The following is a 27,402-nucleotide window of genomic DNA, read 5'->3' on the forward strand; positions in this document are numbered from 1 at the left end:
ATCAAATGTAGATTCAAATCCTTGCTCCACCACTTACTATGTGATCTTAGGCAAGTAGAACTTAAACTCCCTGTCCTTCAGCTTCCTCACTTGTAAAATGGCATTAACAATTGTCCCTGCTATATATGGTTGTGTGAGAATTAAGTGACTTTTGACACAATAAAATGATGGGTACAATGCCTGGCACATACAAGTGTTCATAGTAAGTATATAATTATTATTAATTAAAACATTATTATTATATAAAATGATTAGAATATAATTTTATGAAATTTGGTAACAAACAGTAATAAAAAAGAAAATCAGTAATAAGTAATGTTTACTAAGTACATGGACCCAAGCTGAAGGCTTTTTAAGTAAAAAAAGACAAACTATAAATTATGTAAAATTCTTAGGTCTAAATATCTTTAAGGACACAAATATTAAATTAATGTGCTTTTACAAGGTAGATAGAAAACTAAACACTGCATCACTTAGTGATAACCCTTAACTTACATGGAACTTGGCAGCAGAATATATACATATATTTCTCCTAGAATTCATCTGCCGTCATTATTTCTTTGTTTATCCTATAGATTATATCAAATCTGAATCTCTAAAATGGAAGGAGCCAAAAGGCAAAGTTTGGAGGAAGACTCTGAAGGACAGGCCACACACACAGGTAAGCAAAGTTAAAAGAAAAAAATAATTTTAAAATTAGATCCCGAGATCTCTAATGTTCTTATTGTCACTATTCAGTATGAAATTTAAGTAATACCTTTGAATGGGTTGTGGAATCATCTAAAAAATATTTGACTGGATAAATTAATGTGAAATCAAATCCTTTTAGAACAGTTTTAATTAGATGTCAATTTGAGTTTGAATGAATTCGTATGAGTACTAAACAAAAATGCATGGAAACTAATTTCATAGTGGCAGTATTTAGAATACCTTCTAAGTATGACACAAAACCAAGAAACAATAAAGGAAGATTGATAAATTCAGCTATAGAAATGAGGAAAGGAAGGAAGAAAGGAAGGAAGGAAGGAAGGAAGGAAAGAAGGAAGGGAGGGAGGGAGGGAGGGAGGGAGGAAGGAAGGGGGTAAGCAAATGTCTGCTGTCTGGTAAAAGTCATCAGGAGCAAAATCCAAAAAAAATTTAACAAATTGAGGAAAAACATTTGCAACTAACTGACAAAGGGTGAATTTCCTAATATATACTAAAATTTCTACAAATCAATAAGAATAAAACCAACAACCAAATGGAGAAATGGGCAAAATATAGAATAGACTATTTAGAAAAAAAAATTTATAGGCACTTACAAAGTTAGAACTATATAGTGAAATACGTTTTTTTCACATGGTTTGTAAAAGTAAAAAAGTTTAATATCACACTTTGGAAAGAAGCATACTCATACATTACTGGTAGCAGTGTAAATTGGTACAACCTCTTTAAAGGTAGTTTAGCAATATTAAAATTAGAAATATATATGTTTTTGACCAAGCAATTTTACTACCATTACCTATATGTGGACCTGAACAGAGAGGAAAAAAAATGTATTTGTAGGGTTCTTCACTCAGAATAATATGTCAGAGAAAAAATGTGGAGCAACCATTTACATCAATAAGAAACTAAGTAAATTAATATCTACACAGTAGAATACCATGCCTCCATTTTTAAAAAAGGATGTTTATGTATATATGTGAAAAAAATCTCTAAGATATATTGTGAAGTAAAAAAAGAAAAGTGAACAGAAGTGTGCATAATATACTACCATTTGTAAAAAAAGAGGAAAAAAAGGGATTCTCTTTTCTTCACACATAAACGCATGCTATACACATGCATATTTTGTATATGTGGAAGACACATCTGGAAAATGAAGACTATGCAAGTAAGTAAAAAAAATTGATTGAACATAATATAAATAAATTTATATTAAAATTGTATATTATTATTATATAAATAAAAATTATTAGGAAATATGTGGGAGAGAGAATACATCTACATACATAATACAATATTAAAGTATGGATATGGTTAAGTTTTAGTGAAGGATATTTAAAACTCCATATTTTCAAGAATTTAGACCTTCTTCCAAACACTGTTATTATTTATCAGGGCAACTGAACATCAGAACTTCAGTTAGATCATCCTTGATTTAATTAATATTCTTAAATCTGCAAATTCCATCTTTTCTATATTTGTAAAAAGATTCTTAGGATCTTAGAAAGAATTGAATGGTTATATAATAAGTTTCTTAAAGCCATTTTAGTTTTAATTGAAGTCAGGCCTCCCGCTTACTGGTTGTCTTTTAAGTGCTATTGTCATTATTGTTCTCTGGATCTTGATAACATTTCAATCTGTTTCCCCCCAAATCCTAGTTTCCTTTGTTAATAGTGTGCTTCCAGGTCTTCCCTGGTGGCGCAGTGGTTGAGAGTCCGCCTGCCGATGCAGGGGACGCGGGTTTGTGCCCCGGTCCGGGAAGATCCCACATGCCACGGAGCGGCTAGGCCCGTGAGCCATGGCCGCTGAGCCTGCGTGTCCGGAGCCTGTGCTACGCAACGGGAGAGGCCACAACAGTGAGAGGCCCGTGTACCGAAAAAAAAAAAAAAATAGTGTGCTTCCAATTTTAGTTTATTGCTGAAGTTTCTTTCTTATTTAATGACAGTACTATTTTTCTAAAATTCTAGTTTCCTCTCTATACTCTAGTTTTTAAATATCTTTACCCACAATTTTTTCCAATAGCTCAAAGTGCATAATTTCTATTTTCATTAACACAGATGTTATAGAAAGATTCTTAGTCAAAACCCACTTAACAAGATTAATGTGGGAGAACATTTCTATGAGCAAGGCAGTCAGAAATTTCTAGCCCAAATAAGATAATTTTTCTGATACAGAAGATAGCAAGTCTATTCCCATGGCAATATCAATTGTGTAAATAGTCCTTGGAAAGTAAAAAGGAAAACAATTTGTTTTAAATTTTATTCCAGGACCCAAAGGAGTAATAAGTGATTGGAGAAAGTTTAAATTGGAGAGTGAAGATAATAATTCATTCCCACCCAGTAAGAAGGAGATTCTCAGACAAATGTCTTCTCCTCAGAGTGGAGATGACAAAGACTCAAAAGAAAGATTCAGCAGAAAGGTAAGATAAGAAGAAATCAAAAATAAATAATCTACAGGGTGTTTTTATTATAGTATTGTTTGTATTAGCAAAAAAAAGGAAATGCAGTAAACGCCTATGCCTATAAAGTCATCCCATACTAAGAAATACATGGCAACTGTTAAAAGAATGAGTTACAAATACATGAGTTGACTTAGAGGTAGTTCCACAACATAAGAAAGTAAGATACAGAGAATTTTAAGTTATGTGATCCCATTCTCTACAGCAATGGAAAACAAACACTGTATATGTGTTTATGCTTATGATTATGTTTATGTTTATGATTATATGAGCATGTATGTAGAAAAGTATGGAAAGACACTCACCAAATTGACAATATTGGTTAATTGGAAGGGTGGGATTGGTTGACAGTTCTCAACCTCCTTTCCAAGGAGGAGGAAGAAGGTAAGCAGAATAAGCCACACTATGAAAAAAATATATCCATAATTTTTTAAGAGCAGCATTTTTTAAAATTCTCACTTATTTCTTATTATATAATGTGTATGTCATACATACATAAGAAAGCGAAATATGAAAAGATGATCTATAAAATCTTGATGGAGATTATCTTAGAGTATCAGAGTGGTAAAATTTCAGTATTTATTACTTCCTTCCTTTAGCTTTTAGTTCAGTTTTGAATCTTTATAATTAGCACATATTATTTATATAAAAACAACAGCAATACTAAAGAAATACTAAAAGAAACCAGAAGGTGATTTCCATTGTGGGGAAAAATCACTTTAGTGGTTTATTTATCTCCAAACCAGCATATATGAGTTGTTGTATATTGATTGTTGTATATTGATTCTCAACAGACAGTCTCTGCATCAGAAATATTCTTGGTTCTAGGCTTCTGGCCATTGTAAAAAATCTTCAAATCTAAGATCTCATTTTCAGGGACTTCCCTAGTGGTCCAGTGGGTAAGACTGTGCTCCCAATGCAGGGGGCCTGGGTTCAGGGAACTAGATCCCGCATGCATGCTGCAACTAAGGAGTCCTCATGCTGCAACTAAAACCTGGCGCAGCCAAGAAAAAAAAAAATTAATGCAATATAATGTTTGTGAGGGAAGTGGGAAAAAAAAAGATCTCATTTTCAGATTTTGGTTCCTTCACTGAGTCACTATGTGATGTGGATGAGACAATTAAATTTTCCTATCTGAGGAACTATAACAATACCTCCTTCACTTGTTTTAAAGGGATGTGAAGAGAAAATAAATGAGAACGTATTTTGAAACATGTAAAATGCTATACAAATGTGAGACATTATAATGATTAAAAATATTGTATTAAGGTTAAGCTTTAGAAATGTATCTGAATGCCTAAATATCTATTTGCCTGAAGGTGTGAATGGAACAAGTTCTCATAAGAATGCTCAAATGCATATGTAAATCAGTATTTTGTGGTTCAGCCTGTTAAATTAGCAGAACTATGGTAGCAACTTAAAAATTATATAAAACATTTAACAATGTTTAGGATTAAAACAAATTAAGTTGGAACGATAATTTTAAAGCAGAAAACAATAATAAGAATGAGGACATTAGAAAAACAAATATAGGAGGAAGAAACAAGAAAAGGAAATAATGAAAGCACCAAATACTTCTACTTAATCTCAGTATCTTCTGTAAAAAAAACTACCTGATATGTTTATTCTGAAGATTAAGAAAAATAATCTATGTAAATTGTCTAAGACATAGTAGATTTTCCATAAATTTGGGAGTCGTCCAACTTCCCTGGTTCTGGGCTGCTCCACATCTCTTAGTCATACTATGTCCCATCATCACTCTTTTATATCTTGTGTGTGTGTGTGTATGTGAAGGGAAAGGGTGTTTAACATTCTATTGACTAAGTTAATAATGACATAGCTATTAAGAAAGGCTCTGCAGGTAATTTTATATTCCAGCTTCAGTGAAAAGTAGCTGTCTTGGAAGATAGAAGTTAGGTCTTTTCTCATTCTAGCCTAAACCAGTGCATATGAATCACCTAGAGGGCTTGTTTAAACATGTCTCACTCAGCCTCACACAGAGTCTGATTCAGTAGATCTGGGGTGGCATCCCCAAATTTGCATTTCCCAGAACTTCTCAGGTAATGGTGATGCTGCTGGTCTTTTGGCTAATCTGTTGAACTCCAAATAGTAGTAAAAGCTGTCTTTCTTAAATTCTATCCTACATATTCCAAAAAAATTAGTAAGTGATAAGAAAAAATCTTTTTCACAACTTTTGTGGAGGAGACAATAATGTCCAAAGGCATTTGTTGAAAACACATTTAAGTGCATGTACAGGCACTTGTGCATGTATGAGCATGTGTATACACTTTTATGAAAGTCACTCTAGAGTAGACCTTGCTGGATTTTTTTCACCCAAAGTGGCACATTTCATGACCATCTCATAGCTCAACTATATTTAGCAATACTTATGCATGTATTTAGTCATGAAATAATTACTGAACCCCTATTATGTGCCAGACACTAAATTCTGCCCCCATACAGCATAAAAGTTAGAAAAACTAATATTAAACAATGAAACATATACTATAATATCAAGTAATGTTTATTGCTATGAAGAAAAATAAACCAGCATAAAGAACATGGGGCAGGGACACTTTTAGGTAGAATAATCAAAGAAGGTGACATTTGAACAAATGAGGTGAAGGAGAAGGCCATCTCAGGAGGTAGGGGGGACAGCCAACGCAAACTCTTTAAGTTGAGAATGGGTTCGATATTATAAGGAATATAAATTTCTGACTGAATGATCTCTATCATTTCTTTCATCTATTTCCAGATGAGCGTTCAAGAATATGAGCTAATCCACAGAGAAAAAGAAGATGAAAATTGCCTTCGTAAATACCGTAGGCAGTGTATGCAGGATATGCACCAGAAGCTGAGTTTTGGGCCTAGATATGGGTTTGTCTATGAGCTGGAATCTGGGGAGCAATTCCTGGAAACCATTGAAAAGGAGAAGAAAATAATCACAATCATTGTTCACATTTATGAAGATGGTATTAAGGGCTGTGATGCTCTAAACAGTAGCTTAATATGCCTTGCAGCCGAATACCCTACAGTCAAGTTTTGTAAAATAAAAGCTTCTAATACAGGTGCTGGGGACCGCTTTTCCTCAGATGTACTCCCCACACTGCTCATCTACAAAGGTGGGGAACTCATAAGCAATTTCATTAGTGTTGCTGAACAGTTTGCCGAAGAATTTTTTACTGGGGATGTGGAATCTTTCCTGAATGAATATGGGTTATTACCTGAAACAGAAATGCATGTCCTAGACCAGAGCAACATGGAAGAAGATATGGAATAAAGATTCACTATGTCAGTGTCTCATATTTCTCCTTTAAGCATTGAACATTGATTTTGGTAGTATTTATATTCCTTTAGAGAACACCAAGTGTAGTAATGGCTGTTCTAATTTGGGAAAAAAAAAAAAAACCAGACTGACACTAAAATTATATGATTAGCATTTCTTAGTATTATTTACTCAAATTGATATAATGCTTTACTTCAAAACATTGTAGTCTTCAGTAATATTTTAGTAGACAAAGAGGATATGGATAATATTGTGACAGTTTTCAAAAATCCCTTTCAAGTTATATGTTGGCTTTTTTACTCCATGTTTTATCCTCATTGTTATTACTGTGTTTTTCAAATTATATTTTTAATATAATTTTTTTTCTTGTGTAATAAGAATAAAGTCTCATAAGAAAATACATTTCCTATTTAAAGTCTATTCTTTCTCAAATATTACATTATCAAGGCCTTAAAACATTATATAACTCAAAATACAAAAATTTATCATTCAGTAAGATATCTTATATTCCAACCAAACTAATACATAAGAAACTTAGAAACATTGTGGCACATTAATATTGTTTAAAAAGTATTTGTTTAAAATTACAGTTTCAGAGTTTCAGAAGCTAACTTTATCTAGGAAAAAAAGCAGGGTAGAAGCAAGGTCTTTTTATTCTTTAGACAAAATAATATTTAGTGGTAATAATAATTACAATTATTATTTATTGATTGTCTTTTATGGGTCAATATTTTATACATATCATTTCTAATAGCTAACTACAATTCTGCAAGTAGATATTACTCCCATTTCATAAATGATGAAACAAATTCAGAGAAGTAGAAGTTCTACTTCCATATCCCTTGAAAACATTTGGAAAACTCTCCTCCTACACAAAACACATACAAATGCAAAATAAAATATAATTTGAAAAAATGTTTTTAAACGCATGAATGAGCTGAAGAGCAAGATAAAAGAAAATTCTAGGTGTCTGAATCAGAGTGGAAAATGACAGTGAGTGAGAGCCAAAGTGATACAGCCTATCTTTGAAGACATGGTGCTTGATAAGTAACCAAGTGTGGGCTCTCAGAGACAAGTGTGCTTAAAACAGGTTTGCACATTTTCCTCTGGTGAACCAATGTTGAAACCAGACATATGTCACAAATTCTAGTCTCCACTCTCCTAAACGACTATTTTATGGCTTCTCTTTTTTCCTTAAAACATTTTGACCCCATGCCAAACACTTCACCTTGCCCATATTTCATTGAGAAAACAGAAATTATCAGATGAGCCCTACCTCACCTTTCCATTACCAATCTAAAATGTGCACCTTCATGTAAACACTGTTTCCATTGATGTTAAAATGGAAGAAGCTCACGCAGCTCAGCCCGACTGATCAAACTGTGCTATGGATCCTATGCTCACCCACACAGTAATTTTATTCCTGAAATTATTTCCCCTCTACCCGCATCATGTATTTCTCACTTTCTCTATGCTGTATTATTCATACTGGCTTACAACTGAGTTTTTAAATTGTCCACTATTTAAAATATGCCCCTTATAATTTAAAATTTCCAGCTATTATTCACCGCTCTGCTTCCCTTTAAAATCACATCTCTTGGGGGACTTCCTGGTGGTCCAGTGGTAAAGAATCCACCTTCCAATGCAGGGGACGAGGGTTCGATCCCTGGTTGGGGAACTAAGATCCCACATGCCACGTTGCAACTAAGCCCACATGCCACAACTACTGAGCTCTAGCGCCTCAACGAGAGAGCCCACGTGCCGCAAACTACAGAGCCCATGCACTCTAGAGCCCGCGCCACAAGAGAAGGGAAAACCCGCATGCCACAACTAGACAGAAGCCTGCGCACCACAACGAAGAGCCCACGCGCTGCAATGAAGATCCTGTGTGTCGCGACTAAGACCCAACAGAGCCAAAAATAATAAATAAGTAAATAAAATAAATATTTTTTAAAATTTTTAAATAAAATCACATCTCTTGAAAGAAGTGTCTAAAGTCATCATCTTTATTCCTCATTTCTAATTTTTTTCATCCCACTCCCATCAGGCCTTTGTCCCAAGCACTCTAATTACAGTTGTAATCACCTTGTCAAACTTAAGTTTATTCCTTATAAGTCTTACTGTAACAGGGAAAGACAAATCTGACTCCATATTGGATCTATTTCTTTTACTTTAACCTTTGTATTATACTGTTTTTGTTGCAAGTTAATCACTAAAATAATGTTGCTTATAGCCTGAAATACACAGGATAGCCCATTCTCAAGGTGTTGACCTTTAAAGGTATAACACTTTTCCATTCATCTAGAGATATAAAGTTGCAGAATTGAGTATAACATTTGTCTTGTTGGAGGTTTATAGGAACACTGTGACGGGACTTACATAGACAGATGTAAGAACAAAGGATTCTGGCACCAAGAAGTTTGCAACAATCTACCACACCTCTTTCCCTTTTAGTATAAAACAAACCTGAATTCTAACTCAGGTGAGATGGTTCTTTGGGACATTAGTCCACCATCTTGGTCTGCTGGCTTTCTGAATAAAGTTGCTATTCCTTGCCCCAACAACTCATCTCTCGATGTATTGGCCTGTTGTACAGTGAACAGTATGAGTTTAGACTCAACATTATTCCTTATTTTATTCTATCTCCTATAAGCATGTGTCAGAGCTGACAACCTCCCCTATTTTTAAGTCACTTCCTTTGGCTTCTTTGAACACATCCTGCTTCTATCCTACTGACTATTCCTCTAAGTCTCCTTCTCTAACTTCTCTAAACATTCACCCTAGGTAACTCCCTCCTGTCTATAGTCTTAAATACCATTTATATTCAGACTGCTTTCAAACTCACATTTCCAGCTCTACCTCTCTCCTAGACCCCAAAATCCTATGTCTCAACTGGAGGAAGGGAAGAAAAAGGGAAAAGAAGAATGGGAAAGAAAAAGAAGGTCTGCAATTATACTAGATATTGGTGATTCAAATATGGGTGAGATAGAATTCCTAACTGTGACCAGCTTACATTGACCAGTCCTTAACATGTAGTTACTGCAATAGGTAGTTTCTGCTTATGAATCCAAATTTCCATCTTCTATTCCTCTTTACCAATTGGGAAAGGAATTTTAAATACCCTATGGCCTATTTCTAAATTGATGAATGCTAGGAGGGAGACTGAAGGGTAATTATATATAAAATGAGGAGCTTTTTAAAAAGAGTTCCACATGTTTTCTCCTACTGAGTAACTGCTAATGAATTTATTAATCCGTTACAGAGTTCTCTGTTAGGGAATTACTGGACTTAAAAACCATAGCAAAAAACAGGATCCTTATATGTGATATTTATCATTTAAAAACTCCTTAGTGGAACAGGTCTTTTAGGGTGATATTAATTCGATGGACTGGAAGTAAATACTTAAAAAGATGATCACAAGGCAGTGGGGAAGGATAGTCAAACATGTATCTCAAAAGAGAACAATATTTTAAGATTAAGGTATAAGTTCTTTTCAATCACCAGTCATTATTAACTGCAGTGTAGTGTAGCTTTGTAGGGCAAAGGGAGAAAAGCATCACTTAATGGTGAAAGAAGACTCTCAACTATGGAAAAGAATAAAAATGAGTGCTTTGAAAGATTCCTGTTTAATGAAAGCTTTACTCTTGTAAGAAATGACCCACTGTGCATTAATTTAAAATAGAGAGCTAGCAAGCTTAAGCAGGACTAACCCCTGGAATGTATTTAACCCATAATTGCCAAAACAAAAGTAACTAGGTGGCACCTTTGTAAAGGGAGTAGTGATGATAGCAACCATTCTCAAAATAAGCACTCAGTGACTAATAGATGCCAGAGTGAAGCTTTGACGATAACACTCATCAGGAAGAGTCAGAAAAAAGGCAGGATTTGACTAGAATATTTGAAGCCCGCTGCTGCAGAAATCCTGGACTACAAACTCCCCTCATGTAAACACTTAATCTGCTGTGATATTTGGCAGGAGGAGAGGAAGAGATAATTTTTGTCTCAGCAAAAGAATGAAGTTTTAGATGTAGAGATTTAAAATGTCATAACATGTCTCACAACAAACCACCCAAATAATAACTGGAATAGACTTGAAAGGAAAAGCCAAGAGTGTTAGTTGAAAAGTATTATAAATATAATAGGAAAATCTGTAGGAAACAGCAAAATTATCTTGGAAAGTGAGAAGATTTTTCATTAGTTTACAATATTTATTGATAAGCTGCAATGTGCCATGCAATGTCCTTGACCTTAGGGAGCTCAAGGTAAAGAAAACAGACATTTAAGCAAGCAGATGATAAATGCATCTACATTTGTATCTAAATCTATGTCTATATTAGTAGCGGTAGTTAATATCCTGAGCACTGGTGCCAGACTTCCTAGGTTTGAATCTACTCACTAATTTTGTGATCTTAGGCAAGTTAGTTAACCTCTCTATACTTGTTTCTTCATCTGTAAAATAAGAATAATAATAGCACATTTTGGAAAATATGAGTAAATCGTCTAAACTATTTAGAACAGCACCTGTCACATAATAAACAATACCCAATGTTATTATTATTGTTATAATTACTAACAGTTATATATGAAGTAAAATGGTAACACAGTACATAAATATAAGATCTTAAAGATATGCTTACATAAATAGAAGCTCATTTATGAAGAAGTTTGAATGCGATTATCTATCCCAAACACACCACTCACATTCCTCTATATAAGGAACTTATTTTAAAAATCTATATATTTGAATTGAAAGAGAAAGATCCTAAAAACAACCTGCCATATCAAATTGACTGTAGATACCACAATAAATATAAATTAAATTAGTTCTGAAAACAGAAGTGCCAAACAAACATTAACATCAAATAAGAAAGAAATTTACAGAATTTTGAGGAGTTTTATACTGAATTTATTGCAGAATATAATTACAATCATATACCTAGCTGCTCAAATATATCTAGTAAGCTATTATCTTATAATGAAAATTTGATGTGTTTTTCTTTGTTCTTTTTTCAAATACTCTACAAATATTTGAGTATCTAATACATGCACGGAATTATGTTAGATAATAGAGGGTGGTAATTAAAATGGGTAAGATATAGTCATTTCAGGACTTGCAATTAGGAGCACATATTTTTGAAATTTAAAAAGATGGGGATTTATTTTTATTTTGTTTATTACTGTCTAAGGTCTTATATTCTGGAACCCAGCTGATATAGAATTTCAGTGAAGGAATTGTCATCCACTCATGCCTCTCTGATTAGCTAACACACTGTCATATCTATTCAGTTCCTCCTTTACTTTCACTACTCTTTTAAAAATCTTCAATTTCATTATACCATTCTCTGATGACAGGCATCTACCCCTCAAGCTCTCTCAGTCCTTTACTCCCAACGCACATTCTTTAAGACCTCCAATTTCTCAATCTTGTCTTTTTAACACTATCTCCATTTTCATGATTTCTGTCCTTCCCATGTAGCTTAGACACTTGGAAGATGACATCAACCACCTTCCTGTTAGCACACTCCATATTTCATCCTGTTATTCTTCCAAAGCATTTCTCTTTTAAATCCCCAAATTTCTGGACATTTCAACTAGAGTCCATAGCTTATCCAGCAAATAATTCCCTCTTCCATTTCCCACAGTCACCATTTCATCCTTTATCATTCCCTGTCAGTCTTCCTCTCACAAATCCTTCCCCCTCTGAACAAATGACATTGCCTTCAACATCACAGAAGAAATCGAGCCTCCTCAGCAAGAACTTCCCTAATGATTTACCCCACATATATTAATCCTCTATTCACCATTTCATTGTTCTCAAAGATGTCTCTCTGTACAAGGCTAATCCTGCCATCTGTGATTTTAATCAGATTATATCACATTCAAATTTCACAACTTTTTTGCTTATATTATACAATTTTTCTTCTCTTTCTATATTAACTTCTTATTCACAACCTAAAATTAAGTCTACATCTCTCATTAAATTTATTTTCTCTAGTTCTTCAGAATTTTCACTAGCTATGATGCTCTCTAGCATTCTCCTTCCCTTCACTGCCACACTCTTGAAAAAAGAATCCATGTCCTTAATCTTTTTCTTTCTTTCTTTCCATTTACTTCTCCACCTCTCTTCCTCAACCACTCCACTAAAAGTGATTCTAACAAAGATCAACAATGACCTCTGTGTCAGGCAGGTTTCTGGCAAGAAACAGCACAAACAGAAAAGGTATGATTGAAAGGAGTATAATGAAGAGACTGTGTGTATACAAGAATGTAGGCAGGAAACTAACAGGGGATGGTAAAGCACCACAGGGCTAGCAACAGGTGAAAGTGACTACTACCCCCAGGCCTTGAGGAAACCAGAGAGACATAGTTATAGGAAAGTGCTGCCCAATAGGAGCTTTAGTTGTTGGGAGAGAACACTGCCCCTGCCAATCTGTGACCTAGGATGGAGAGAGATATCAAAATAAATAACAGGAGTTAACCTCTCTTTCTGTTCTCTTATCTCTCCTCAGTGCCTCCCATTGTCCAAACCCAACCAGAAGCCAGAGGGAAAAAGAACATTGTTGATGTGTGTTAGGTCAACTTTCCCTGGGCACAAAGCAGGTTGGAGAAGGATAGAAAGTCATTCTTAAGGGGCAAATGTGGAATATAAAACACAGCCACCTAACACCAAACACACTAGACTCTATAATCCTCATCTTGGCTTTTGGCTTCATTGAATGCTGGTGACCACTCTCAAGTTCAAATCCTTTCCTCCCAGGTTAACACGCCTCTTACAACAATGGACAAATCATCCAGCCAGAAAATCAATCAGAGAACACTGGCCTTAAATGACACATTAGACTAATGGACTTAATAGATATATATAGAATATGCCATTCAAAGCAGCAGAATACACATTCTCTTCAAGTACGCATGGGATACTCTCCAGGATATATCACATGCTAGGCCACAAAACAAGCCTTGGTAAATTTAAGAAAAGTGAAATCATGTCAAGTATCTTTTCTGACCATATAGCTATGAGACTAGAAATCAACTACAAGAAAAAAACTTCAAATACATGGGGGCTAAATAATATGCTACTAAACAATCAATGGATTGTTGAAGAAATCAAAGAAGAATTTAAAAAATACCTGGAGACAAATGAAAACATAAATACAACAATCAAAAATCTATGGGACAAAGCAAAAGCAGTTCTAAGAGGGAAGTTTATGGTGACACATGCTTACCTCAGGAAACAAGAAAAATCTCAAATAAACAACCTAACCTTACATCTAAAGGAACTAGCAAAAGAAAAACAAACAAAACCCAAAGTTGGTAGAAGGCAAGAAATAATAAAGAATCAGAGCAGGAATAAATAAAATAGAGACTAAAAGAACAATAGAAAAGATCAATGAAACTAAGAGCTGGCTCTTATAATAAACAAAATTGATAAACCCCTAGCCAGACTCATCAAGAAAAAAAGAGAGGACCAAAATCAGTAAAATCAGAAATGAAAAAGGAGAAGTTAGAACAGAAACCACAGAAATACAAAGGATCATAGGAGTCTACTATGAGCAACTATATGCCAATAAAATGGACATCCTAGAAGAAGTGGACAAATTCCTAGAAATGTACAATCTCCCAAGACTGAACCAGGAAGAAATAGAAGATATGAACAGAACAATTACCAGTAATGAAATTGAATTAGTAATTTAAAAACTCCCAACAAACGAAAGTCTAGGACCATATGGCTTCACAGATGAATTCTACCAAACTGTTCCAAAAAATTGCAGGGGAAGGAACACTTCTGAACTCACCCTATGAAGCTATCACCGTAATACCAAAACCAGACAAAGATATCACAAAGAAAATTACAGGCCAATATCACTGATGAACATAGATGCAAAACTCCTCAACAAAATATTAGCAAACTGAATCCAATAAGACATTAAAAGGATCATAAAACTTGACCAGGTGGGATTTACTCCAATGATGAAAGGATGCTTCGGGGCTTCCCTGGTGGCACAGTGGCTAAGAACCTGCCTGCCAATGCAAGGTACACAGGTTCAAGCCCTGGTCTGGGAAGATCCCACATGCCATGGAGCAACAAAGTCCGTGTGCCACAACTACTGAACCTGCACTCTAGAGCCTGTGAGCCACAACTGCTGAGCCCGTGTGCCACAACTACTGAAGCCTGTGCACCTACAGCCCATGCTCCACAACAAGAGAAGCTACTGTAATGAAAAGTCTGCGCACCCCACTCGTCAAAACTAGAGAAAGCCTGCACGCAGCAATGAAGACCCAACACAGCCAAAAATAAATAAATTTAAAAAAATTTTTTTCAAAAGAAAGGATGCTTCAATATCCACAAATTAATCAATGTGATACACCACAATAACAAATTGAAGAATAAAAACCATATAATCATTTGAATAAATGCAGAAAAAGCTTTTGGTAAAATTCAAGATCCATTTCCAGAAAGTGGGCATAGAGGGGACATACCTCAACATAATAAAAGCCATATATGATAAGCTCACAACTAACCTCATACTTAATGGTGAAAAGCTGACAGCATTTCCTCTAAGATCAGGAACAAGACAAGTGTGCCCATTCTAGTCAATTTTATTCAACATAGTAATAGAAGACCTAGCCACAACAATCAGACCAGAAAAAGAAATAAAATGAATCCAAATTGGAAATGAAGAATTAAAACTGTCACTGTTTGCAGATGACATGATACTGTACTTAGGAAATCCTAAAGACACCACCAAAAAACTACTAAAGCTCATCAATCGGTAAAGTTGCAGGACACAAAATTAATGTACAGAAATCTGTTGCATTTCTATACACTAACAATAAACTATCAAAAAGAGAAATTAAGGAAACAATCCCATTTGCAATCACATCAAAAAGAACAAAATATCTAGGAATAAACCTACCTAAGGATGTAAAAGACCAATACTAAAAAATTAAGACACTGATGAAAGAGATTGAAGATGACACAAACAGATGGAAAGATATACTATGTTCATGGATTTGAGGAATTAATATTGTTATAATGAACATACTACTAAAGGCCATCTACAGATTCAATGCAATCCCTATCGAAAACCAATGGCATTCTTCATTATTTTACAATTTGTACTGAAACACAAAAGACTTTGAATAGTAAAACAATCTTGAGAAAGAACAACAGAGCTGGAGGTATCATGCATTTTGACTACAGACTATTACAAAACTACAGTAATCAAAACAGTGTGGCACAGGCACAAAAACAAATATAGATCAATGGAACCGGATAGAAAGCCCAGAGATAAACTCATGCACATATGCTCACTTTATCTTTGATAAAGGAGGCAAGAATATACAGTGGAGAAAAGACAACCTCTTCAATAAGTGGTGCTGGGAAAACTGGACAGCTACATGTAAACAGAGATACAGAGAACAAATTAGTGGTTACCAGTGGGGAAAGGGAAGAGGGGAGGAGCAAGATAGGGATATGGGATTAAGAGATATAAACCATTATGTAAAAATAGATAAGGAACAAGAATATATTGTACAGCACTGGGAATTTTAGCCATTATTTTCTAATAACTTTTAATGGAGTATATTCTATAAAAAGTGTGAAACACTATGTTGTATACCTGAAACTAATGTAATATTGTAAATCAACTATGCCTCAATTTAAATTTTTTTAATTAAAAAAATACTTAACAGCAATGATTTAGTCAACTTTCAAGAGTTTGATCCCTAACTGAATGTTGGAATCCTAAAAAGATTATAAAGACTACTATGGTATTGACACAAGTTTAGATAAAGACCTGCAGGTTTTATGACAAAAGTTATTATTTTTACAGCAATTAGACTTGAAAAAATTTGGTATATATATGCTATTTCAATAACTCTTGTGCCTTTAGCAAGAAAATTTGAGAAGTTATTTAAGAACAACTACATTTGTCATGGGCAGCTGTTTGTATATCCTGTTATGAAAGTAAAGCACCTCACAAACAAATTAAATATTAAATTACTGAAACAAATATAAAGGCAAAAACACCATGTAAGTTGTGATTACTAAAGAATTCATGTGAAGGTAATACTATCCATACTATGCAGTAGTAGCTTTGGAGATTCCAAATAACATAGCTAACCTTTTTATAATGTGTTATAAGATCTATAAGAATTTCACATACATTACCTCATTTGATTCTCACAATTCCTCTATGAGATAGGCAGAGCAATATTTTTAATACATCGTGCTCAAGGACAGAGACAATTTTTTTTCAGCTTATTTGGGGTATAATTGACAAAATTGTAAGACATCTAAAGTATACAACATGATGGTTTGATATACATATACACTGTGAGAGGATCTCCCCCACCACCAATCAAGTTAACTAACACAGAGGGTGGAGGAATTGAAGTGTTTGTGGTTAGTTCACTTGTCCAGGTTTATACAGCTAATAAGATGTAGAGTTTGAATTTAGTGCCTAGTGCCTACACTATTCACATTACATCACACTCCTCACAAAGCAGTCACCAGTACAAAGAATACAGGAACAACCAAATATGGGATTCTGTAAGATTAGAAAATATGTTTTAATATATTCAAGTCCATATGGCAATTCTACAGAAAAAACAAAACAAAATTTACCTGGAATCCAGACAAAGCTTCAGTAAGTCTCACAACTCCAACAACTAATGCAGTGGCCATGGCCCTGGGCAGAGAAAACAAGGTTAAGTATACACTAATCTCAGTTTTCAATTGTAGGCTTTCCTTATTTGGGCAATAACATTTAGAGAAAACATTGCATCTTATCTTTACTTGAGGTTCTCAGTTATAATGAGTGTCAAAGTCCTTGTATCTTTCAGGGCTCTTTTACTTTGCCATAGTATGTAAGACAATGCTTCAAAAATTAGTTTTCACAAAACCAGGTGTTTCACCCTAGCTTATTTTATTTCTCAGAGTGTCCATCCCCACTCCCAATCCCTGAACACATACTAGTTTGATTTAATCATGGTATCTCAAAAATAATAATTCGTTTTTAAACGTTCACATTTGTTCATTGCTGACAACATATAATTAACTCCCCTACACTGTTCCTGTTCCAACAAATTAATGCACTTTCAACAGGCAATGATAATCACCCATGAAATTCAACTGACTAGGCGACTTAAATTACAGAGGCTTACATAATAAGCTACATAAGTCTCAAGAAGTTCAGAAGAATAAGACCATGGCTTTACACTATATTTATCATTTATTAAAAATACAGATGCCATTTTTGCCCATCATGTTCCTACTTTGAGTGTTTAAGGAGAAGAGGGATTTATAAATAATTTTGTTGTAGCTTTTGTTTTGGTGGAGGAATGGAAAGGAATTTTAAACCTGATTTGACTTTTCCTGAGGTGAATAGCAGTGAATTGCTATCCATTTAAAATGAGCATTATCTTCTAAGTGGCAAAGTGAAAATTTAAAGTAGAAACAGTTCCGAACATAACAATAGTAACAAAAACATAAATGATTTAAACTCACTAGTTAAAAGGCACATATTCTCAAATTAGACTTTAAAAATCAAGGTACTTGATATTCAAAAGAAATACATTTAAAACATAATGACACAGAAGCAAAAAGAACTACAATCCTGCAGCCTGTGGAAAGAAAACCACATTCACAAAAAGATAGACAAAATAAAAAGCAGAGGACTCTCTACCAGGTGAAGGAACAAGATAAAACACCAGAAAAACAATTAAATGAAGTGGAGATAGGCAACCTTCCAGAAAAAGAATTAAGAATAATTATGGTGAAGATGACCCAGGACCTCAGAAAAGGAATGGAGGCAAAGATAGAGAAGAGGCAAGAAATGTTTAACAAAGACCTAGAAGAATTGAAGAAATAACACCTAGCAGAATTAAAGAACAAACAAACAGAGATGAACAATACAACAACTGAAATGAAAAATACAATAGAGGAATCAATAACAGAATAACTGAGGCAGAAGAATGGATAAGCGACCTGGAAGACAGAATGGTGGGATTCACTGCTGTGGAACAGAATTAAGAAAAAAGAATGAAAAGAAATGAAGACAGCCTAAGAGACCTCTGGGACAACATTAAATGCAACAACATTCGCATTATAGGGGTCCCAGAAGGAGAAGAGAGAGAGAAAGGACCTGAGAAAATATTTGAAGAGATTAGAGTTGAAAACTTCTCTAACATGGGAAAGGAATAGGCACCCAAGTCCAGGAAGCACAGAGAGTCACAGGCAGGATAAACCCAAGGAGAAACAGGCAGAGACACATAGCAATCAAATTGGCAAAAATTAAAGACAAAGAAAAATTATTAAAGTCAACAAGGGGAAAACAACAAATAACATAGAAGGGAACTCCCATAAGGTTAACAGCTGATTTCTCAGCAGAAACTCTGCAAGCCAGAAGGGAGTGACATGATATATTTAATCTTGCTGGGAAAGATTACTCTACCCAGCAAGGATCTCATTCAGATTCTATGGAGAAATCAAAAGCGTTAGAGACAAGCAAAAGTGAAGAGAATTCAGCACCACCAAACAAGCTCTACAACAAATGCTGAAGGAATTTCTCAAAGTGGGAAGAAAAGGACCTACAAAAACAAACCCCAAACAATTAAAGAAATGGTGATAGGAACATATATATTGATAATCACCATAAAAGTGAATGGATTAAATGCTCCAACCAAAAGACACAGGCTCGCTGAATGGATACAAAGGCGAGACCTATATATATGCTGTCTATAAGAAAGTAGGGGGATGGAAAAAGATATTCCATGCAAATGGAAATCTAAAGAAAGCTGGAGTAGCAATACTCATTTCAGATAAAATAGACATTAAAATAAAGAATGTTACAAGAGACAAGGAAGGACACTACATAATGATAAAGGGATCAATCCAAGAAGAACATATAACAATTATAAATATACATGCACCCAACATAGGAGCACCTCAATACATAAGGCAACTGCTAACAGCTATAAGAGAGGAAATCGACAGTAACAAAATAATAGTGGGGGACATTAGCACCTCACTTACACCAATGGACAGATCATCCAAAATGAAAATAAATAAGGAAACAGAAGCTTTAAATGACACAATAGACCAGATTTAACTGATATTTATAGGACATTTCATCCAAAAACAGCAGATTATGCTTTCTTCTCAAGTGTGCACAGAACATTCTGCAGGATAGATCACATCTTGGGTCACAAATCAAGCCACAGTAAATTTAAGAAAATTGAAATCATATCAAGCATCTTTTCTGACCACAACTCTATGACATTAGAAATCAATTACAGGGGAAAAAAACGTAAAAAGCACAAACACATGGAGGCTAAAAAATACGTTACTAAATAACCAAGAGATCACTGAAGAAATCAAAAACTACCTAGAGACAAATGACAATGAAAACACGATGATCCAAAACGTATGGGATGCAGCAAAAGCAGTTCTAAGAGGGAAGTTTATAGCTATACAAGCCTAAATCAAGAAACAAGAAACATCTCAAATAAACAGTCTAACCTTACACCTAAAGGAACTAGAGAAAGAAGAACAAACAAAACCCAAAGTTAAAAGAAGGAAAGAAATCATAAAGATTAGAGCAGAAATAAATGAAATAGAGACAAAGAAAACAATAGCAAAGATCAATAAAACTAAAAGCTGGTTCTTTGAGAAGATAAACAAAATTGATAAACCTTTAACCAGACTCATCAAGAAAAAGAGGGAGAGGACTCAAGTCAATAAAATTAGAAATGAAAAAAGAGAAGTTACAATGCACACTGCAGAAATACAAAGCATCCTAAGAGACTACTAAAAGCAACTCTATGCCAATAAAATGGACAACCTGGAAGAAATGGACAAACTCTTTGAAAGGTATAACCTTCCAAGACTGAACCAGGAAGAAACAGAAAATATGAACAGACCAAACACAAGTAATGAAATTGAAACTGTGATTAAAAATCTTCTAAAAACAAAAGCCCAGGACCAGATGGCTTCACAGGTGAATTCTAAAAACATTTAGAGAAGAGCTAACACCTATCCTTCTCAAACTCTTCCAAAAAATTGCAGAGGAAGAAAAACTCCCAAACCCATTCTACAAGAACACCATCACCCCGATACCAAAATGAGACAAAGATATTACAAAACAAGAAAATTAGAGACCAATATCACTGATGAATACAAATGCAAAAATCCTCAACAAAATACTAGCAAACAGATTCAAACAACACATTAAAGGGATCATACACCATGATCAAGTGTGATTTATCCCAGGGATGCAAGGATTCTTCAATATACACAAATCAATTAATGTGATAAACCATATTATAACCCTGAAGAATAAAAACCATAAGATCATTCTCAATAGATGCAGAAAAAGCTTGTGACAAAATTCAACACCGATTTATGATAAAATCTCTCCATAAAGTGGGCATAGAGGGAACCTACCTCAACATAATAAAGGCCATATATGACAAAACCCACAGTAAACATCATTATCAATAGTGAAAAACTGAAAGCATTTCCTCTAAGGTCAAGAACAAAACAAGGATGTTCATTCCCGCCACTCTTATTTCAACATAGTTTTGGAAGTCCTAGCCACGGCAATCAGAGAAGCAAAATAAATAAAAGAAATACAAATTGGAAAAGAAGAAGTGAAAGTGTCACTGTTTACAGATGACACAGTACTATACATATAGAATCCTAAAGATGCCACCGGAAAACTACTAGAGCAAATGAATGAATTTGGTAAAGTGGCAGAATATAAAACTAATGAACAGAAATCACTTGCATTCCTATACATTAACAACTATAGACCAGAAAGAGAAATTAAGGAAACAATCCCATTCACCACTGCCACAAAAAGAATAAAGTACCTGGGAAAAACCTACCTAAGGAGACAAAAGACCTGTATGCAGAAAACTATAAGACACTGATGAAAGAAATCAAAGATGACACAAACAGATGGAGAGCTGTACCATGTTCTTGGATTGGAAGAATCAATATTGTGAAAATGACTATACTACCCAAAGCAATCTACAGATTCAATGCAATCTCTATCAAATCAGCAATGGAATTTTTTACAGAACTAAATAAAAAAATCTTAAAATTTGTATGGAAACACAAAAGGTCCCGAATAGCCAAAGCAATCTCTGGGGAAAAAGTGGAGCTGAAGGAATCAGAGTCCCTGATTTCAGACTTACTACAAAGCTACAGTAATCAAGACAGTATGGTACTGGCGCAAAAACAGAAATATAGATCAATGGAAATCCCATTGCATTAGGACAGAAATCCTAGAGATAAACCCATGCACCTATGGTCAACTAATCTATGACAAAGGAGGCAAGGATATACAATGGAGAAAAGACAATCTCTTCAGTAAGTGGTGCTGGGAAAACTAGACAGCTACATGTCAAAGAATGAAATTAGAACACTCCCTAATACCATACACAAAAATAAACTCAAAATGGATTAGAGACCTAAATGTAAGACTGGACACTATAAAACTCTTAGAGGAAAACATAGGAAGAACACTCTTTGACATAAATCACAGCAAGATCTTTTTTGACCGACCTCCTAGAGAAATGGAAGTAAAAACAAAATTAAACAAATGGGACCTAATGAAACTTCAAAGCTTTTGCACAGCAAAGGAAACTATAAACAAGAGGAAAAGACCACCCTCAGAATGGGAGAAAATATTTGCAAATGAATCAGTGGACAAAGGATTAATCTCCAAAATATATAAACAGCTCATGCAGTTCAACATTAAAAAAGCAAACCACCCAATCAAAAAATGGGCAGAAGACCTAAACAGACATTTCTCCAAAGAAGACATACAGATGGCCAAGAGGCACATGAAAAGCTGCTCAACATCACTAATTATTAGAGAAATGCAAATCAAAACTACTATGAGGGATCACCTCACACCAGTTAGAATGGGCATCATCAGAAAATTTACAAAGAACAAATGCTGGAGAGGGTGTGGAGAAAAGGGAACCCTCTTGCACTATTGGTGGGAATGTAAATTGATACAGCCCCTATGGAGAACAGTATGGAGGTTCCTTAAAAAACTAAAAATAGAATTACCATATGACCCAGCAATCCCACTACTGGGCATATACCCAGAGAAAACCAAAATTTAATAGAACCCATGCACCCCAATGTTCATTGCAGCACTGTTTACAATAGCCAAGTCATGGTAGCAACCTAAATGCCCATCAACAGATGAATGGATAAAGAAGATGTGGTACATATACAATGGAATATTACTCAGGCATAAAAAGGAACAAAACTGGGTCTTTTGTAGAGACGTGGATGGACCTAGAGACTGTCATACAGAGTGAAGTAAGTCAGAAAGAGGAAAAGAAATATCGAATATTAACGCATATATGTGGAATCTAGAAAAATGGTAACAATGAACCAGTTTGCAAGGCAGAAATGGAGACATAGATGTAGAGAACAAACGTATGGACACCAAGGGGGAAAGCGGGGCAGGGTGGGGTGGTGTTGGGATGAACTGGGAGATTAGGATTGATATATATACACTAATATGTATAAAATGGATAACTAATAAGAACCTGCTGTATAAAAAAATAAAATAATATTCAACAACAAAAAAATATTAGGACACAAAAGTTGGAAGTAAAATAATGGAAAAGTTATAACAAGAAAATAATTTTTTAAAGCACAAATCACTAAATTAATATCAGACAAAATAAGCTTAAAGAGAAAAAGCATTATTATAGAAATGGTCATCACATAATGATAATATGGTACATTTCACCAGGAAAATCTATCAATTTTAAACTTACACGTACCTAATAAAATGTCATAAAATATACACAGTACAAATTAATAAAATACAAGGAGAGGAACTTCCTGATGGTCCAGTGGCTAAGACTCCATGCTTCCAGTGCAGCGGGTGTGTGTTCAATCCCTGGCTGGGGAACTAAGATCCCATATGGTTCAGCCAAAAAAATTTTTTTTTAATTAAAATTTTTTAATAAAATAAAATGCATGGAGAAAGTGACTAATCCACCATCAGAGATTTCAGTTCAGTTCTTTCAATCTTTAATAGATCAAATAACAAAAAATTATTATCTATGTAGATATTTACCACATAAACAAGCTTGATCTAAGGGACATATAAAACAGTGCAACCAAGAATTAGTGAATTAACCATTTTTTCCCAGCTAGCACACAAAGATTTTCAAAAGTTGATAAATTATGTCACTATTAGACAGATTACATTTTAGCACACTGAGATTAAATCTGCCATGATTCTCAAGCTTGCATTCAACACAGTCAACAACCAAAGCGAAAGCTCCCCAACCTCTTCCCATTCATTACTGCTTGCCCACTCCCAACTTGCTGTTTGCCATAATACTCTACTGTACCATTATCCCCATTCATTTACATTTCCCCTCTAAAAGCAGCACACTTCCCTTTATTTTCAGCCTTTTCTCTAAGCATTCCTTCTACGTCTTTGCCATAAGTAAAACCTAGTTCTTCAAAGAAAGTACCCTTTCCCTTTATTGCTTTCAAGTGGTGATTGTTTATTCTTTCAAAATCCAAACAGCATTTACACTGTAGATCATTGTTCCCACTTGCTTCTGTAAAAAATCTTATGTGCTTTTTAAAAGGGTCATGCTGCTTGTCTGTATCATTTTTCCTCCATCCTTGGAACTGTCAAGTAATGATATTCTAATCACTCTCCCTCATTTATCAAAATTTTGATACTCAATTCACACAGCCTTCTCTTATGCTTCAAGTTCTATTATCATGTTGGGTATTATCATTATTCTAGCAGACCACCCTTCCATAATATGGACTCTGCTCCTTGTCCTCCTCATCTCTTGACCTCCAATAACCTACTTTACATCAGCCACTCACTTCGTTTGCTATCATCTATGTGTTTCTTCCCAAATCACTATTACAAGCATTCTTGCTTATGATCACAATCATGTCTCCATATTCACCTGTCAACTACATGTGGGATCTTAGTTCCCCAACCAGGGATTGAAGCTGTCTGTGACCCCTGCAGTGGAAGTGTGGAGTCTTAACCACTGGACTGCCAGGGGTGTCCCTCAACTATCAAAATTTTAAGTCTTTTATTTTTTCTCGATCTCCATGGCACTCATGCACTTACAATTCACCAGAACATTCTCTTTCTTTCTCTCTCACGGTGTTCTCTCCCATTTCTCTCTCTTCAATTTTTTATTCAGTTTAGATTTCATAGTTCATCCTTTAAATAATATCCTTTAAATAACAGTATTGACAATATCTTACATTTCTTAGCCTTTCTTTGCTTTCAGCTTATCTGTTGGACGACACCCTCAAATGCTGCTATTTACTTTTTCTATTCTTAAAACTGAGAAGTCAAAGACTACTGCGGGCAAAATAATATAAGTTCATTCATTTATTATTACTAACCTCAAATGGGGCTTTACCACTGTCTGGTAATCCTGCTATGTTTGTTTGTTCGAATTGACCTCCCATTATTTGCAATAAGTCTTTGAAATCTTCTCTATGCTCCTCTTTCTTCACTCACAGTAGATGACCTTGCCAACTTCATAGAGATCTGAAGCCATCAGATAAAATTATCTTTAACTTTCCACTACTGAACCTATAAGTCTATATACACATGCACTAATTTTCTTCTCTCTCTGAGCTATTACATTAGAATAGATGTTCCTTCTCTCAAGGCCAATGCTTTAGAGACTATCCCCTTCCACCTTTGCAGGAATCTTACTTTCATGTTTTCTTCTGTATGGTCATCCCTCTTGCTTCTGCATATGCAATCCCTCCCTTTCATCAGTATCTTTCCCCTGAATATGTATATGCCCCACTACTATGTTTAGCAAATTACTTTCATGAACCTCAATTTCTGAATTGTTAAAGTATGATAAAAATGAAAATACTTTGTAAACTGTAAAGCACTACATAATGAGAGTTTAATGTTAGAATTTGTTTCAACCTAAAGATCAAAGCAATTAAGTGATTTCCCAAGGTTTTGTTTCCTAATTGAAAGACCTAGGGATACAACTCAACTCTCCATTATCAACAGCTATTATTTCATTTATAATTAAAATCTAGAAAATTATTTTCAGTAGTACTAACTTGAAAGCACAGAAATATTTTTTAAATGACATAATTTTTGTTTAGATATAGATATTGCAGTCAGCATCTTAGTTTATTGACATTCAGAATTTTTTTTTTTTTTTTTGTGGTATGCGGGCCTCTCACTGTTGTGGCCTCTCCCGTTGTGGAGCCGCTCTGCGGCATGTGGGATCTTCCCAGACCGGGGCACGAACCTGTGTCCCCTGCATTGGCAGGCGGACTCTCAACCACTGCACCACCAGGGAAGCCTAACCTTCAGAATTTTAATCATGGTGACAGGCATCAGGCGTATCTACAACTAAATTGGATTTGACTAAAATAGAATCTGAGCTGATCAAAGTACCTTCATCTGTATCATCAAGTTTCCCTTCACAATTCTGTAAACATAAGATCTCCTTAACAAACTGAACAAATGGATTGAAAAATCTTTTCCTAAAAAGAGTATATATATATATACGGGTAGGAATAAGTTAGGAGTATGGGATTTATGCACCATTATATATGAAATAGATAAACAAAAAGAATTTACTGTATATAGCACAGGAAACTATATTCAATATCTTGCAGTAACATGGAAAATCTTCTGAAAAAAACTATATATGTGTGTGTGTGTGTGTGTGTGTGTGCATGCACATATAACTGAATCACTTTGCTGTATAGCTGAAACTAAAACATTGTAAATCAACTATATTTCAATAAGAATTTTTAAAAAACACAAATTCACATACACACACATATGCACACACAAAAGAAAAATATTTTCCTAAAAGGTAAGCCTTTCTAATTAAGAATTTTTGTACAGGGCTATTTTGGGATCAGAATTTAAGTAGTTCCACAGTACAGTATAAACTCTACCTTTATTTGATGGGGCTAATTACGTAAAATATTTACAAAATATTTTTACAAAAATGAAAAAATAAGGAATAATCTGATTATTGAGATAGGTAATAGTTACCCAAATGTCTACTCTTCCTAACTATATGTCCTTGGATACAACATATAATAATCAATGTGTGGGGACCTTCAAGATGGCGGAGGAGTAAGATATGGAGATCACCTTCCTCCCCACAAATACATCAAACATACATCTACATGTGGAACAACTCCTACAGAACACCTACTGAATGCTGGCAGAAGACCTCAGACTTCCCAAAAGGCAAGGAAATCCCCATGTACCTGGGTAGGGCAAAAAAAAGAAAAAGAAAAAACAGACAAAAGAATAGGAATGGGACCTGCACCTCGGGGAGGGAGCTGTGAAGGAGGAAAAGTTTCCACACACTAGGAAGCCCCTTCACTGGTGGAGATGGGGTGTGGGCGGGGGGGATGCTTCAGAGCCACGGAGGAGAGCGCAGCAACAGGGCTGCAGAGGGCAAAGCGGAGAGATTCCTGCACAGAGGATCAGTGCTGACCAGCACTCACTGGCCTAAGAGGCTTGTCTGCTCACCCTCCGGGGCGGGTGGGGGCTGGAAGCTGAGGCTCAGGCTTCGGAGGTCGGATCCCAGGGAGAGGACTGGGGTTGGCTGTGTGAACACAGCCTGAAGGGGGCTAGTGCGCCACAGCTAGCCGAGGGGGAGTACGGGAAAAAGTTTGGACCTGCCTCAGAGGCAAGAGACCATTGTTTCAGGGTGTGCGAGGAGAGGGGATTACTTTCCCGTCTGACCACAGAAGGCACACCGTCTGACCACAGAAGGCACAGTACCACCTAAATGAGCTCCAGAGACACGGCTTTCAGTTCGGACACCAGAGACGGGGATGAAACGCTAACGCTGCTGCTGCAGCCACCAAGAAGCCTGTGTGCAAGCACAGGTCACTATCCACATGCCCCACCCCTGCCCC

General features: G+C 35.2%; 2 protein-coding genes across 3 annotated transcripts in view; one reads left to right on the forward strand and one right to left on the reverse strand.

The window, feature by feature from the left end:
• ODR4 (odr-4 GPCR localization factor homolog) overlaps window positions 1-27,402 on the reverse strand; it is a 144,835-nt gene that overhangs the window by 64,328 nt on the left and 53,105 nt on the right. For both annotated transcript variants that reach the window (XR_016392870.1, XR_016392871.1), the window contains one exon: window positions 17,077-17,140. The gene's annotated coding sequence lies outside the window, so the exon portion shown is untranslated. The remainder of the gene's footprint in view (window positions 1-17,076; window positions 17,141-27,402) is intronic.
• On the forward strand, window positions 549-7,223 carry PDC (phosducin). Its single transcript, XM_022593383.3, has 3 exons — window positions 549-661; window positions 2,970-3,121; window positions 5,916-7,223. Exons 1-3 carry the CDS (start codon window positions 601-603, stop codon window positions 6,438-6,440), a joined length of 738 nt encoding a protein of 245 aa, XP_022449091.2. The 5' UTR covers window positions 549-600; the 3' UTR covers window positions 6,441-7,223.

This window comes from Delphinapterus leucas, chromosome 1 (genome assembly GCF_059928025.1).
Source record: "Delphinapterus leucas isolate spDelLeu-1000000601 "Yukka" chromosome 1, BTC_Dleu_Yukka2, whole genome shotgun sequence".
NCBI lineage: Eukaryota > Metazoa > Chordata > Mammalia > Artiodactyla > Monodontidae > Delphinapterus > Delphinapterus leucas.

What these genes read in the sequence shown, in the direction of transcription:
- PDC (XM_022593383.3), top strand. Translation starts at nt 601, where the DNA reads ATGGAAGGAGCCAAAAGGCAAAGTTTGGAGGAAGACTCTGAAGGACAG. An exon ending in AGGACAGGCCACACACACAG is followed by an intron (nt 662 to 2,969) that starts GTAAGCAAAGTT and finishes ATTTTATTCCAG; the next exon opens with GACCCAAAGGAGTAATAAGT. An exon ending in AAGAAAGATTCAGCAGAAAG is followed by an intron (nt 3,122 to 5,915) that starts GTAAGATAAGAA and finishes ATCTATTTCCAG; the next exon opens with ATGAGCGTTCAAGAATATGA.